Source organism: Budorcas taxicolor, chromosome 5 (assembly GCF_023091745.1).
Source record: "Budorcas taxicolor isolate Tak-1 chromosome 5, Takin1.1, whole genome shotgun sequence".
Lineage (NCBI taxonomy): Eukaryota > Metazoa > Chordata > Mammalia > Artiodactyla > Bovidae > Budorcas > Budorcas taxicolor.
In genome coordinates this window covers 67,547,042-67,563,032 of record NC_068914.1, presented here as the reverse complement: position 1 = coordinate 67,563,032, position 15,991 = coordinate 67,547,042, and the positions used below count along the sequence as shown (strand labels likewise).

Below are 15,991 nucleotides of genomic sequence, written 5' to 3'. Positions count from 1 at the left end.
GAGGCCAGCTAGGCTGAGGCAGCCTGTTGGCTTGGGTCTGAATGCGGCCATTAACTCACCAAGTGCCCTGAATGCGTTATGGAACTTCCCTGTATTTGTCCTGTGATATGGGATTAAATGTAATTTCTCTGCACGACTCACTGGCAGGAGAAAATGCATGCAAAACTCCTTTGCTGTGAAACATGAGGCGTGTCTATCTTCCTGAGTGGGCAGGAGTTATGTTCCAAGCTGACATCTAACCCTATCTTGAAACTAGAGCAGGTTCTCAACAGATGTGTACCGAGTAAAGACTTACTACCCAGCACCCCCTACCGACAAGATCTCAGACGGCTATAAACGTGCAATCCCACATCCCACAGGGCTTCACACTGTGGGTGCCCAAGCGAGGGTTTGTGAAGCAATGAATCAACGAATGAAAGCAAGTCTTACTTCAGCTGGGCAGCCCTTTCTGATCATATTTACTGAGCGCTGACTCTCTACCAACTATTCTTTCAAGAGCTACCAACATCCATTAGCTCACTGAACTCCTCACAACAAAGAGGGGGAACTGCAGCGTGGGGAGACTGCTGGCCAAGCCTCCAGGTTGCAGAGGCGGCAGAGGTGGAGGGGGAAGGGGGCACACCCTCCTAGCCGCGGGGGAGCCTCCTCACCCAGGCGGCCTCTGCCTCCAGGCCTTTTCTCGTGCTGTGCTTTTCACTCAGGCTGTCCTTCCACTGACCTAACAGCCTTCTGTTCGCCAGAGTCCCCCTCCAGTGCCATGGGCCACAGGGAGCCCTTCCGGGGTACTCCAGCACTGGGCCCGCTTTCGGATTCAGCCCGCAGGTCTGCTTACTGTGGCAGAGCTTCTCAGCTCGAGGGAAAGGCTTATCTAGAATAGCGATTCTCTACCCTCCAGTCCTGCGCAGCACAAAGTGTGTTACATAGCAGATTCTCAGTCAACACTGACAGTCTGACCGCCCAGCTCAGTGAGGGTGGGAACAGCTGATGTCGAGGGTTTACCAGATTCCAGACCTTGAGCATGGAGAAGGAAATGGCAGTCCACTCCAGTGTTCTTGCCTGGAAAATCCCATTGACAGAGGAGCCTGGCTGGCTACAGTCCATGGGGTCGCAAGAGTCGGACATGACTTAGCAACCACCACCACCACCACCACCACCACCACACCTTGAGCTAAGCTCTTCACTTGGACTCCAGTCTTATAAGATACATATAGTTACGCCATTTTAGAGTCACCCTGTGGTCTGATCAAGCTGGAGTCTGTGTGACTCCACGGGATGCTCTCTGATTCACATCTGCTGTCACCTTGGCCACAAGCAAATGCAATTCCTGCCACCCTTCTATTAGCCACAGTTGGACAAGTTACAAGGTAGCAAAGATGTTGGGTTTGTAAAGGAAGCAGTTATTTACCTGCAAGAGTTAGCTTTCCTTCATAGAGAAGGTGTCTGTTGGTTGGTGACAGGATGTTTTCTGCCATGTGTTCTTTAAAAATGTGTTTCAGGCACTGGGAAAACAAGGGAGATAATCAAAGAGATGTTAGTGATTAGAAGACAGCATGTTCCAGGAGCTGGGGCAATGCAACTCTGTCTACAAAGCTGGAGACATTTGGAAATGCCAGTAAGTAGACATGGGGCTGGGGAAGAATGGGCAAACCTCTTAGGAGGACCAGCCGAGGAACGGCATGATGAGGCCAGCTGCCCCACCACACACAATGCCATGTGGATGAAGGCTTTACATCTGCAAGATTTATAGTTCTGGTGGGCAGCTGGGCACTATGTAATAAGATTAGCGTGTTTCCACCCAAATGCCAAACTTCTGGAAAGGGATGTATGTTCTAACTGATCCCTATTGTACCTCTGGAATGAAAAACCTTTTATCTCGATCCCAAAGTGGAGGCCACACTACAATCTCCTGTAGATGTCTGAACTTCTGAAAATTGTCAAGCCACTTCACTTTTCCTTCAAGATCCCCTAAAAGACAAGACACATCCAATATATTTTTAAATGCATGACACATTACAGCATAAAATTTAACCAAGATTCACAGAAATCATTCAGACACTGAACCCCCTGGAGCCAAACTATATCTGAGGTTCATTTAACATTATTTCTCACTGTTTGAACACCTTAGAAAAACTCACTAATTTGAAATCAGCCTCTTGCAGAGAAAATGAAGCTGAACTAATTCAATAAATTGTAAATGTGCATTTTTATTTCAACAATACTAATAATGCTCCTGGTAGCTCTCTCATATTCCCTACATCATACAGCTGGGGATTATAGGAAGGAAAAAAAATCAGACTAACAAGGACAAGCATATCTTTTTGTCTTAATCATAAAACACACGTTCCCTTTATGATAAAGTTGATTATTTCTTTTGGTAAGAACGTATTTTTTCTTCAAAGTTTAGTTTGAAGAAAAGTACTCTTCAAAGAACTTTTGAAAACAAAGAAAAGTTTTCTTCAAAGTTTTTCAAATATTAGTTTCCCAATATTTTTGATAACATATTGCTATTGAGGTTTTGAAATGATTTTTGAAAATGTGGAGGGCAAGTCATAGACCCACAGAATCAATGGTTAGGGGAATCTTTGAGAATTCACTATCTTTAAGCTCATAAACTTAAAGGAAGGCCACAGGGATCTCTTTCCTCAACAATGAAAATTCAGATTTTATTGAGAAATTCCTGGAACAGATGTTATTATCTTCCTCACAAACCCATCAAAATGAGTAATAATCTTCAAAATTAGTTTAAAATTTTAAAAAATCTGTCTTTAATTGAATTTTCTGTCAATCAATTTAATAAGCTTAATTCTAGTTCCTTGTGTCGGTCATTAGAGAATTTGAACAAAAACTTAAAAAAGGGAAAAACTCCTAATTGAGTGGTCATTTTACTTTTAACCATGAAAAGAAAAAAATATCATTTCTGTACAGCTGATAATTATCAATTTGAATTGTTCCTTTTTGATGCTCCCTAGGAAATCTTTTACGGACCCCTATCAAGGATTTATTTATTTGGATTTGACTATACATAGCTACCCAAACAGACTTAATTACAGGGCTTGCTCTTTTATCCCCTAATTCCAGTTCTAAATATTGCAGTTGGCATTATATTTAGATTGGCCCTCGATTTCAGTGACCTGAAAAAAAAATGACGGTGGTAATTTATCCTCCGGAAAGGCTTTTCATGCTGTTTACTTCCATTTGCTTTGTGTGTGGGTTCAGTATGGATGTTAAAAACAAAGTGCCTTCATCATCTGGGAAGTACAAGTTTTCCTGCCTGAACTCACATCTGAAAACCTCGGAGATGAGCCACGTCCTGCGTGAACCTTTAGGAGTTAAAAGAGTTCTCACAGGGTTGGCCAGGATGTGAGTGGAACCCATTGTCTTGACTGTGTTTGATTTACACTGCAAACTCAAAGTCAAATCCACATTTCCAAGAGCCAGTGACCTCAAGCCAACGGAATTACCTCCTAGGATGGAAGCCCAGCTGGTTCCCAGGAGCCACAGGGCCCCCCAACTCTTTGACTAAAGCTGACACTGGAGCTCTGGGTCCCTCATCTCAGGGACTTACGGATTGACTTTTCCACCTTTTCCTTGATGGAGTAGATCATGATTTTCTCCGTAGAGTCTGTACTCCTTTTCCAGATATTCTTCAGCAACAAGGGGTATCGAGTCAGCCTGTGTAGCGGGGCCACGAGCAGCTCAGGTAGGTGAAGGCGTCTGCACTGGTCATTTTGCTCACACCACTGGGGAAGGAAAAACCAGGCCCATCAGAACATTGCTTCTATCGGGGCACTGAGGAATCTGGACACACAAAAACCTTAGGAGATTTCACTCAGTAATGACATAACACCCCTGTGAGCTTGCTGGGAAAAATTATAAACACTGAATATTCATTGGAAGGACTAGATCTTGCTTTTGAAAATCCCATATTAAACCGTCTTCAGTTCAGCTCAGTTGCTCAGTCATGTCCGACTCTTTGCGACCCCATGAATCATAGCACGCCAGGCCTCCCTGTCCACCACCAACTCCCAGAGTTCATTCAGACTCACGTCCATCGAGTCAGTGATGCCATCCAGCCATCTCATCCTCTGTCGTCCCCTTCTCCTCCTGCCCCCAATCCCTCCCAGCATCAGAGTCTTTTCCAATGAGTCAACTCTTCGCATGAGGTGGCCAAATTCCTGGAGCTTCAGCTTTAGCATCATTCCTTCCATAGCAAGCATTTATCTACTAGTACTGAAATCAGGATCTCAAATGGTTTTTTTTTTTTTTTTGGCAATATGCTTAAGAAGTATTATACCCATATTCCAGCCTTGTTTATCCTTCTGACTGACTGTAGTTTCCCCTTCTCCTCCTCCCAGGCCCTCGGGGTTGATTTCTGGGTTTGCCAGCTCTGCTACCTACCTCCTTCGGTGCAGTGCAGTTAGGAAAACTGAGAGTCAACACCGGATGGGGAGAAAGGAAAGGGAAGGAGTTTTGCTTGCTGGGTGAGTTCCTTAACTCTCCTTTGTTGGAGGGAATCAGGATAATGAGAAAATGAAGCTGAAGAGGCTAAACTGAGCTACATCATATAGAAGAGAGATGAGAAGAAAAAAGACACAGACGGTTGTCAATAGGGAGAGTTTGTTCAAGGAGGCGGCTGCCAGGTGTACATGCAATGGAGAAGACATGAAAGGAAATTTTAGTAAGTACTGCTACAAGTCAGGCCTTACAAATGGCTCAGACAAGAAGTAAAAGGCAAAGGAGAAGAGGAATGCAGAGTTCCAAAGAACAGCAAGGAGAGACAACAAAGCCTTCCTAAGTGAACAGTGAAAAGAAATAGAGGAAAACAACAGAATGGGAAAAGACTAGAGATCTCTTCAAGAAAACCAGAGATACCAAGGGAACATTTCATGCAAAGATGGTAACAATAAAGCACAGAAATGGTATGGGACCTAACGGAAGCTGAAGATAGTAAGAGGTGGCAAGAATACACAGAAGAACTGTACCAAAAAGGTCTTAATGACTCAAATAATCAAGATGGTGTGATCACTAACCTAGAGCTAGACATTCTGGACTGTGAAGTCAAGTGGGCCTTCAGAAGCATTACTAGGAACAAAGCTCATGGAGGTGACAGAATTCCAGCTGAACTACTTAGAATCCCCAAAGATGATGTTGTTAAAGTGCTGCACTCAGTATGACAGCAAATTTGGAAAACTCAGCAGTGGCCACATGACTGGAAAAGGTGTTTTATTCCAATTCCAAAGAAAGGCAGTGCCAAAGAATGTTCAAAGTACTGCACAATTGCACTCATTTCACATGCTACAAGGTAATGCTCAAAATCCTTCATGCTAGGCTTCAATAGTATGTGAATCAAGAACTTCCAGATGCTAAAGCTGGATTCAGAAAAGGCACAGGAACCAGAGATCAAATTGCCAAAATTTGTTAGATCATAGAGAAAGCAAAGGAATTCCAGAAAAACATCTACTTCTGGTTCATTGACTACACTAAAGCCTTTGACTGTGTTGATCACAGCAAACTGGAAAATTCTTAAAGAAACGGGAATACCAGACCACTTTACTTGCCTCCTGAGAAACCTATATGCAGGTCAAGAAGCAACAGTCAGAACCAGACATGGAATAATGGACTGGTTCAAAACTGGGAAAGGAGTACATCAAGGCTGTATATTGTCACTCTGCTTGTTTAACTTTTATGCAGAGCACATTATGAGAAATGTTCAGCTGGATGAATCACAAGCTGGAATCAAGACTGCCAGGAGAAATATCAATAATCTCAGATATGCAGATGGCACCACCTTAATGGGAGAAAGTGAAGAGGAACTAAAGAGCTTTTTGGTGAAAGTGAGAGAGTGAAGAAGTTGGCTTAAAACTCAACATTCAAAAAACAAAGATCAATGGCATCCTGTCCCATCACTTCATGGCAAACAGGTGGGGAAAAAATGGAAACAGTGACAGACTTTATTTTCCTGGGTTTCAAAGTCATTGTGATGGTGACTGCAGCCATGAAATTAAAAGATGCTTGTTCCTAGGGGAAAAAAGCTATGACAAACCTAGACAGTGTGTTAAAAAGCAGAGACATCACTTTGTTGACAAAGGTCCATATAGTCAAAGCTGTGGTTTTTCCAGTAGTCACATACAGATGTGAGAGCTGGACCATACAGAAGGCTGAGCACCCAAGAACTGATGCTTTTGAGCTGTGGTGTTGGAGAAGACTCTTGAGAGTCCCTTGGACACCAAGAGGATCCAACCAGTCAATCCTAAAAGAAATAAACCCTGAACATTCATTGGAAGGACTGATGCTGATGCTGAAGCGCCAATACTTTGGCCACCTGATGCAAAGAGCTGACTCACTGAAAAAGACCCTGATACTGGGAAAGACTGAAGGCAGGAGAAGAAGGAGGCGACAGAGGATGAGATGGTTGGATGGCATCATTGACTCAATGCACATGAGTTTGAGCAAACTCTGGGAGATAGTGCAGGAGAGGGAAGCCGGCGTGCTGCAGTCCATGGGGTTGTGAAGAACTGGACACAACTTAGTGACAAGAACACACGTGGAAGCCACAGCCACCACCCACCACCCCATTTTGCTGGCTCCATTCTTTTCTTTGGAAGAAGAGAGCTCTTTCTCTTTCTTCCCCTCTCTTCCCTTCTCCAGCTTTCCCCCTTTTCTCTCCTAGCCTCATGCTTTGCAGTTGTCCTTGTCTTCCATACCCTCCTACCCTAACAGCTGTATCACATTTCTTCTAAAAACTTCCGGACTCTTCTTTATGGGAATTCTGCCATGCATGATCTTTCCCACTTCCCCACCTACAGACGGCAGGTCAGAAAAATGAGCCCAGAGGTGCATGGGGGACGGAGCTCTAGGGGCCAGGCTTTAAGGCTGAGGGACCACCTCCCCTCTCTGCACCTCAGACTCCTCTTCTATAAAATGGGAGCAGGTATTAGATGACTTCCTAGTTCTCATCCAGCTCAAAATGGTTGTGATCCTCACTGGGGTTGAAGGGATGCAACCCCAAGGGAAGCAGAGACTGCAGCCATGAAAGGGCTAGGAGCAGGAGTGGAGGGAAGAGGTGTGGGAAGGCCGTCGTCCTCTGTGGCCTTCCGTTTAGTTCAGTCAGTTCAGTCGCTCAACTGTGTCTGACTCTTTGTGACCCCATTGACTGCAGCATGCCAGGCCTCCCTGTCCATCACCAACTCCCAGAGATTTAGTGGCTGATTTCCATGCTGAGTCACTGGCAGCAGCATTCCAGTGCTACCTGCTGGTCCTCATGGGAAGCTGGGGAGCTCCAGTAATTCATTTCTCACCAGCAGTGAGAAAACACATAGCCCTGGGTCACTGCTCCAAATTTCCATGCTGTGGGCAACAGCTCTGGAGGCCAGCACCCACTAGTGTTCAGGGTAAATATAAAAGCACTGACTCTCCCCTAGACACCAATCAGAAAAGAAATACCAGTGGTAAATAATTTAAACAAAGATCCAGGCAGAGATACACAAAATATTTATAGTGTTTGAAAGGTCTCAGAAGAGGAAAAAAAAAAGATATTTGATGATTCTAAAAGTGAAACTATAACTTTCTCTTTCATTTATCTGTTGGCTTTACTTTTCATGTCTATTAGGGAAAGAAAAGAAACTCTGACATGAGAAATTCGATGTAAAAGTCCTTTTCCTGGATGGGTCTAGATGAGTGGAATCTGCTTCAGCTTGATAATAAATTTATATATAGTTGGGAGATCAAGATAGTGGAATAGAAGGACATAGACCTCACCAACTCCCACAAGTACATAAAACATACATCTACATGTGTACCAGTTCTCACAGAATACCTACTGAATGCTGGCAGAAGAGCTCATACAACCAAAACTGCCAGGAAGATCACCAGGCAACAAGGGAGGATGGGATGGGACCTGTACTGCTGGGAGGGAGCTGTGAAAGAGGAAAGATTCCTTGCCCTAGGAACCAACTTTGCTGCCTAGATCAGCCGGAACAGAACGGAAGCTTCAGAGGCTCAGAGAAGAATGCAGCGATTGGCTTAAGCAGGTAGAAAAGAGAGACCAGCACGCCTGGTCTCGGCCACCTTGCTGCACTCCCCAGCTCCATGCATGTGTCTGCGAGCACAGGTCGGGGCTGGGTGCTGAATCTTGGGTTTCAGCGCGCAGGTCTGGGGAGAAGACTGGGTGGCAACTGGGGCTGTGTGCGGGATGAAACTTGGGTCTACTACAGAAGCCCTCTTGTTAAGGAGCACCTGAAGGAGAAGGTGGGGCCCCAGCAGAGCAGCCCCACAGAGTGCTCACAGTGGGCAGGGCTCTGCGAGCACGTGAGTGCCCGCTGTTGCCCCACACAGAGGTGGGGCTGAAATCTGAGCCGTATCAGGAGACCTTGTGACTTTAGTGGATTTACGCTGCCGCTGTCTTTGTAAGCTAAGTGACTGTGGGACATCCAAGCAGAGGACTGACGCTCCCATAGCTGGGGCAAGTCCAGAGTCAGCAGCTGTGAGTTTTGTGGGTACACGTACATGGAGGTGGGGCCAGGGTCTGTGCTCATCCCGTAGCTCTGAGGGGGTCAAGGAGCACGACCTTGGGCAGCTAAGAAAGGTCCTGGGGTCTGACTTTAGGGAATCTGTGCCTGCAGATCTGAGCTGGTGGCTTTACGAGCACAGCACCTGAGGGACATCCAGGTCAATGGCCTGCACTCCTGTGGCTGAGGAGGAGGTGAGGCCCATGCCAACAACAGTGTACTCTGGAAGCACACATGGTGCGTGACAGACACCATGGAGCGCACTTCAGCGGACGGCTCCTCATGAGGAAGACTCACGGCTCCTCCCCCAATAGCTCCAGGCCTGCCTACCTCACACCGCAGCACAGAAACAAGATGATCTGGGGGGCTTCTACTCCAACTGGGGAGCAGACTGCACTCCCAACAAAGCTGTGACAACCACAGACCAAATAGGAGGCTCTGCTCAACTTCCAGTGCAGGTTCTGGTCACCAGAAAAACAGTCACACTCCCTATGAAGGTGATAACAACCAGCGTACAAGGAGGGGAGGAACGGCAGGCACCCATTCTAGATGCAGCCCTTGCACCCAAAATATTAAGACTCACTCAGACTACACAAGGATGCTCCCACATAAAACCAACTCTTCAAGAACATAGGAAATTACTGTTTCTCCTAAATCCAGGGGCAAAGAAATAAAACTGAAACCAAGAAGCAGAGGAACTATTTCCAAAAACAGGACAGGAGAAATCTCCAATAAAACAGAATGCTCTACCAGATTCTGAGTTCAAGAAGAAGATAAGGCTTCCCGGGTGGCTCAGTGGTGAAGAATTCACCTGCCAATGCAGGAGACATGGGTTTGATCCCTGATCTGGAGTCATGAAGCAACTACAGAGCCCACGTGCCACATGCTGCCGAGCCCTCGTGCTGCAACTACCAAACCCACTTGCCCTTGGTAGAGCCTGTGTTCTGCAACAAGAGAAGCCACCAGTGAGAAGCCCACGCACCACAACTAGACACTAGCCTCTGGTCACGGCAATGAACTCCGCAGAGCCAGGAATCAGTAAAATTACGAAAAGAAAGTAACAATTAACAATTAAGAAAGGGCATTGAGAGAAATGCAGATCACTTTAGCAAGGAACTACTAATAGAAACTATAAGGAGAAGCCAGTTAAAATGAGAAAATGTATATGCTGAGGTGAAGGCAAGCTAAAGGCAATAAGTAACAAACTAAACATTGCAGGGTTTCCCTGATGGCTCAGCAGTAAAAGAATCTGCCTGCTAATGTAGGAGACATGGGTTTGATCCCTGATCCAGGAAGATTTCACATGCTGTGGATCAACCGAGCCTGTGTACCACAACTAATGAGCCAGCGCTCTAGAGCCTGCACATCACAACTGCTGAGCCCACACACCTCTACTACAGAAGCCCGCATGCCCTAGAGCCATGCTCCACAAAGAGAGAAGCCACGGCAATGAGAAATCCGTGCACCACAACCAGAGAGTAGCCCGCACTCACCACAACGAGACAAAAGCCTGTGCAACAACAAAGACTCAGCACAGCCATAAACAAATAAATAAATAAATGTATTAAAGAAACAATGTAGGTCAAATAACTGATCTAGAAGACAGAATAATAATGGAAATCAATCAGAAATGTAGAAAGAAAGTCAAATGAAAGAAAAAAAGAAAGTCAAATAAAAAAAAAAGAGAGGTTTATGGGATAATATAAAGTGAGCCGACCTACAACCTAACCTACCACTGGAAAGAAGCAGAAAAAGAACAAATAAAGCCTAAAATCAGCATAAGGAAGGAAATAATAAAAAGTCAGAGAGGAAGAAATAGAATAGAGATCAAAAAATAGAAAACAAAACAAAAAGCAAAACAAAACCAGTGAAACCAAGAGCTGGTTTTTTGAAAGGGGAAACAAAACTGGGGCTTCCCTGGAGGCTCAGTGGTAAAGAATCTGCCTGCAATGCAGAAGATGTGGGTCTGATCCCTGGTCAGGAAGATCCCCTAGAGAAGGAAATGGCAACCCACTCCAGTCTTCTTGCCTGGGAAATCCCATGGACAGAGGAGCCTGGCAGGCTGTAGTCCACGGGGTGACAAAAGAGTCAGACACGTTTAATGACTAAAAGAAAAGCAACAAAGCAAAATTCACACACCTCTGGCCAGGTTCACCAAGAAGAAATGAAAGGACCCAAATAAAACAAGAAATGAAAGAGGAAGTGTAACAACTGATTTTGCAGAAATACAAAAATCTGTGAGAGACTACTACAAAGAATTATATGCCAACAAACTGGACAACCTAGAAGAAATGGATAAGTTTTTAGGGACAGACAGCCCACCAAAACAGAATCAAGAAGAGATAAATAATTTGATTGATCACTAGAAGTGAAATAGAATAATAATAACAATAATAAAGCTCCCAGACTTCCCTAATGGTCCAGTGGTTAACAATCTGCCTGCTAATGTAGGGACATGAGTTTGAAACCTGGTCTGAGAAGATTCCACATGCCTCAGGGCAACTAAGCTCATGCATGTGTTTGCTGAAACTAAAAAAAAAAACCAAAACAACCCCCTGCAAACAAAAGTCTAGGATCCAATGAGTTTACTGGGGAATCCTGCCAAACATACAATGAACTTATACTAATCCTTTTCAAAGTCTTCTTTAAGACTGAAGAGTAGGGGATACCCCAAAGGCATTCTATGAAGCTACCGTAACTCTGATACCAAAACCAGAAAAAGACACTACAAAAAAAGAAAATTATAGGTCACTATCTTTGATGAATACAAATATAAAAATTCTCAACAAAATTCAGCAAACCGAACACAACAGCAAGTAAAAAGGGTAATAAAATACATGATCAAGCTGGATTCAAGCTAGAGTCACAAGGACAGTTCAACATAAGCGATACACCACATCAACAAAAGAAAAGACAAAAAACCCCCATGATCATCTCAACAGATGCAGAAAAAGCATTAGATATAATGTAACATCCACTTATTATATATTAAAAAAACTCTCTAGAAAGTGGGCACAGAGGAAACCTACCTCAACATAGTAAAGGCCATATATTACAAACCCACAGCTAACATCATTCGCAAACGTGAAAAGCTGAAACATTTCCTCTAAGACTAGGAACAAGTCAAGGATGTCCATTCTTGCCACTTTTATTCAACTTTAGTTTTAGAAGTCCTAGCCACGGTAATCAGAAAAGAAACAGAAATAAAAAGGGATTCAAACTGGAAAAGAAGTAAAAATGTCACTGTTGGCAGATGACAGGATACAATATATAGAAAATCCTAAAGATGTTACCACAAAAAAGGTAGAGTTTATCAATGAATTCGGTATAATGTCACTGTTGGCAGATGACAGGATACAATATATAGAAAATCCTAAAGATGTTACCACAAAAAAGGTAGAGTTTATCAATGAATTCGGTAAAACTGCAGGACACAAAATTATGCACAGAAATCTGTTGCATTTCTATAAACTAACAACAAAAGACCAGAAAGACAAATTAGAGAAACAATCTCATTTACCATTGCATCAAAAAGAATAAAATACCTAGGAATAAACCTACCTAAAGAGCCAAAAGATGTGTATTCTAAAAACTATAAGATGCTGATATAAGAAATCAAAGATGACATAAACAGATGGAAAGATACAGTATGTTCTTGGACTGGAAGAAGCAATATTATCAAAATGACTATATGACCCCAAAGCAATCTACAGATTCAGTGCAATCACTATCAAATTACCAGTGGCATTTTTTACAGAACTAGAACAAAAAATTTTATAATTTGTATGGAAACACAAAAGATCCCAAATGGCCAAAACAATCTTAAAGAAAAATGGAACTGGAAGAATCAGACTCCCCGGCTGCAGACTATACTACAAAGCTACAGTCATCAAAACAGTATGGTGCTGGCACAAAAACAAAAACACGGATTAATGGAGCAGGACAGAAAGCAGAAATCAACCCATGCACCTATGGTCAATTACTCTCTGACAAAGGAGGCAAGAGTATACAATGGAGAAAATACAGTCTCTTCAGCAAATGGTGTTGGGAAAGCTGGACAGCTACATGTAAATCAATGAGGTTAGCACACTCCCTTACACCCTACACAAAAATAAACTTGAAATGGCTTAATGACTTAAATATAAGAAAAAAAAAAGTAAATATAAGACAGGACACCATAAAAAATCCTAAAAGGGAACATAGGAAAAACATTCTCTGATATAAACTGTAACAATGTTTTCTTAGGACAAGTCTCCTAAACCAACAGAAATAAAAACAAAAATAAACCAATGGGACCTTATCAAACTTATAAGCTCTGATAACCAACAAGGTCCTACTGTGCAGCACAGGACACTATATTCAATATCTCATAATAAATTATAATAGAAAAGAATATAAAAAAGTATTATATATATGTAAACTGAATCACTCTGCTGCACACCAGAAATACATTGTAAATTAACTATACATAATAAGCAAAAAGTAAATTTACACATAAATCTTATAATTTATAAAATTAAATTGATATGATTTATATATAAATTGTCAAGAATCCAATGTGTTCAGGGGAAGAGTGAAATGGATTGAGGGGCCCAAATAAAACCTTGTTCTCCTCATTAACCTGTCTTGGTGGGATGCAACCACGGTCTTGGACACCCATTATTCTTGGGAACTTGGGAAATTTACTTAAGTCTTCTAAACCTCATCTGTGAAATATGGATAACAAGAGTTGCCTTAACCGGGTGATGAGAGATTTTAAGCAGATAATCCCACACAGTGCTGACAACAATGCCTGACATGTCTTGAATATTCAGTCCACACAGATTTGTCAGCAACTGCTAACCAAGCAAAGACTAAGAGCCCTGGTACCGAGTTCCCAGGGTCTTGCTTTCTGGCTTTTTGGGGCTGTGCTGGAGCGTCTTTTTTGGGCGTCTTCGTTATACTGTGTGGGCTTTCTCCAGTTGTGGCGAGCAGGGAGCAGTCCCTAGTTGCTGTGCGTGGGCTTCTCATTGGGGTGGCTTCTCTTGTGAAGCACGGGCTCCAGGGAGCTTGGGCTTAGATGCCTTCTGCCATGTGGGCTTAGCTGCCCTGTGGCATGTGGGATCTTCCCACTTCATGGATCAAACCTATGTCCCCTGCATTGGCAGGCAGATTCTTAACCGCTGGACCACCAGGGAAGTCCCCCAGTGTCTTTCTCTGCATCACTTTGACTGACTTTGAAAAAGTGAGGGAAATTCTACTCTTGTCAATGCCCATAAAAATAATGTACAGGTAATTACAAAAACCAGCCCCACATGGTGTAGAGAGTAAATTCACCCCAGTGCAATCAGAGCCCAATTCCAGGCAGTTCATAAAATGACAAAGATGTTAAGTGAAAGTGTGTTAGTTGCTCAATTGTGTCTGACTCCGTGACCTGATGGACTGTAGCCCACCAGGCTCCTCTGTCCATGGAATTCTCCAGGCAAGAATACTGGAGTGAGTGGCCATTCCCTTCTCCAAGGGATCTTCCTGACCCAGGGAATGAACCTGGGTCTCCTGCACTGCAAGCAGATTTTTTTATTGTCTGAGCCACCAGCTGCTAACTGCTAAGTCACTTAGTCGTGTCCGACTCTGTGTGACCCCATAGATGGCAGCCCACCAGGCTCTCCCGTCCCTGGGATTCTCCAGGCAAGAACACTGGAGTGGGTTGCCATTTCCTTCTCCAATGCATGAAAGTGAAAAGTGAAAGAGAAGTCGCTCAGTCGTGTCTGACTCTTCGTGACCCCATGGACCGCAGCCTACCAGGCTCCTCCATCCATGGGATTTTCCAGGCAAGAGTACTGGAGTGGGGTGCCATTGCCTTCTCCAGACCACAAAGATATTAAGTTTTCCAACAACGTTTATGTCAAAGTTTAGGAGAAAGGTTGTCAGCTTGACAGATTTGAATCCTGCTCGTGCCCTGAACAAACTTTAAGCAAATTGCTGAATTCTTCTAAGCTCCTGAAAACTGAGGATAACACCAAATCCTACAGGGTTTATCGTGCAGACCGAGAAATCAGAGATGATCAGTACGCAGCACAGTGCCTGGCCATCGCCAAAGCTTGTGAACCAGTCACTTTTAGTACTATCACTTCTGTATTTGTATCATTATTATTGTATGTATAATCAGTATACATTATTATTATTAATTATCTGTGATGAAGTTTTGTTCTGTGCTGTGGAAGGCAGATTTACCTCCAAGCCCTCCCAAAGCCTCTCCCTGACCCTTCAACCTTTGTTTCATGATGCTAACGGTTCCTTTGCAACAGGAAGTAGCCCTGAGGAGTTGTAAATAGTCCTGGGTGTAAAGCGCATTGGAGTATTTTGCCTGAAGACCTTTATCCAGGTTCTTTTATTGCCGTCTATTGGTCATGTGATCTTACAAAGGTCACATAACCTCTCTGAGTCTCAGGGACATGTGGAGACACAATGTAATCAACTTCATAGATTTGTGGTAAGATTTAAAAGGATGTTTGAGAAAGTGCTTGGCAAAGCATGATGCTTATAAAAGTATTACATGTTATCATTACAACAGTGCATCCTCCATTCTTTTTCCTAAATATCTTTGGATGCTATATATATATATCTCTCTCTCATACATGCAAACTTCTGTGTCACAACTGTTAAGGGATTTTCCACAGTTATTTGAAAATGGTGTCTGAACCTTGTGCTAGCTTGGGAGGGAGAGGAATGAACCTGGATTCTTCCCAGACTGGGGAGGAGTCTGGAAGACTCTGCCAAGGAGTCTCATCCAACAGCTTCCAGGGACAAGCTTTGCAACAAGATTATTCATGAAATCTAATGAGCTTTCATGTTTTGGTTTGAGTAGCAAAGGAAACACTGAAAGGCTAAAGCTACTAAAATAGAGCCATGGCTCTTCCCAACATCATTCACGTCATGCCCAGGTTTCCTGGCACATTCTGGCCATGGCAAAGATGCTCTGATTCACAGCTTAAAGTTATTGGGAGCTCTGTGTGGTGGCTGTTCCTCCTACGGCTCTGAGGTGATGCTCTGGTAGGTGCTTCTTGCAGCTGCATGGGTTTCTAGAAAGGCAAGGACCATTTTCTTGGGTCATAAAAACAGCTGTGGCATAATACTGAAAGGTACATTTCAGACTAAAGATATGTCAAAATAAAAGCCTCAAAAACAGGCGGGGGCAGGGGAGTGGGTGGTGGTCAAAGGAAGTAGAGAAGTCAAGGAAACTTTTTTCCAGTTTTGCTTATTTGCAAACACTGAAGGTCCTGAGCACAAATCTCCTGTTCCGAAATGGGTGAATTTAACTCAGATGACCATTAGATCTACTACTGTGGGCAAGAATCCCTTAGAAGAAATGGAATAGCCATCATAGTCAACAAAAGAGTCCAAAATGCAGTACCTGGATGCGATTTCAAAAATTACAGAGTGATTTCTGTTCGTTTCCAAGCCAAACCATTCAGTGTCACAGTAATCCAAGTCTATGTCCGACC

At 43.5% G+C, this 15,991-nt stretch overlaps 1 protein-coding gene across 1 annotated transcript in view; it reads right to left on the bottom strand.

Moving 5' to 3' along the window:
- The window catches only part of PLEKHG7 (pleckstrin homology and RhoGEF domain containing G7), a 78,781-nt gene that overhangs the window by 14,072 nt on the left and 48,718 nt on the right, over window positions 1-15,991 (bottom strand). The window contains exons 10-12 of the mRNA XM_052640533.1: window positions 3,566-3,740; window positions 1,850-1,965; window positions 1,406-1,499 (exon numbers count right to left, since the gene is read on the bottom strand). Of these exons, the coding sequence (XP_052496493.1) occupies window positions 1,406-1,499; window positions 1,850-1,965; window positions 3,566-3,740 (385 nt within the window). The remainder of the gene's footprint in view (window positions 1-1,405; window positions 1,500-1,849; window positions 1,966-3,565; window positions 3,741-15,991) is intronic.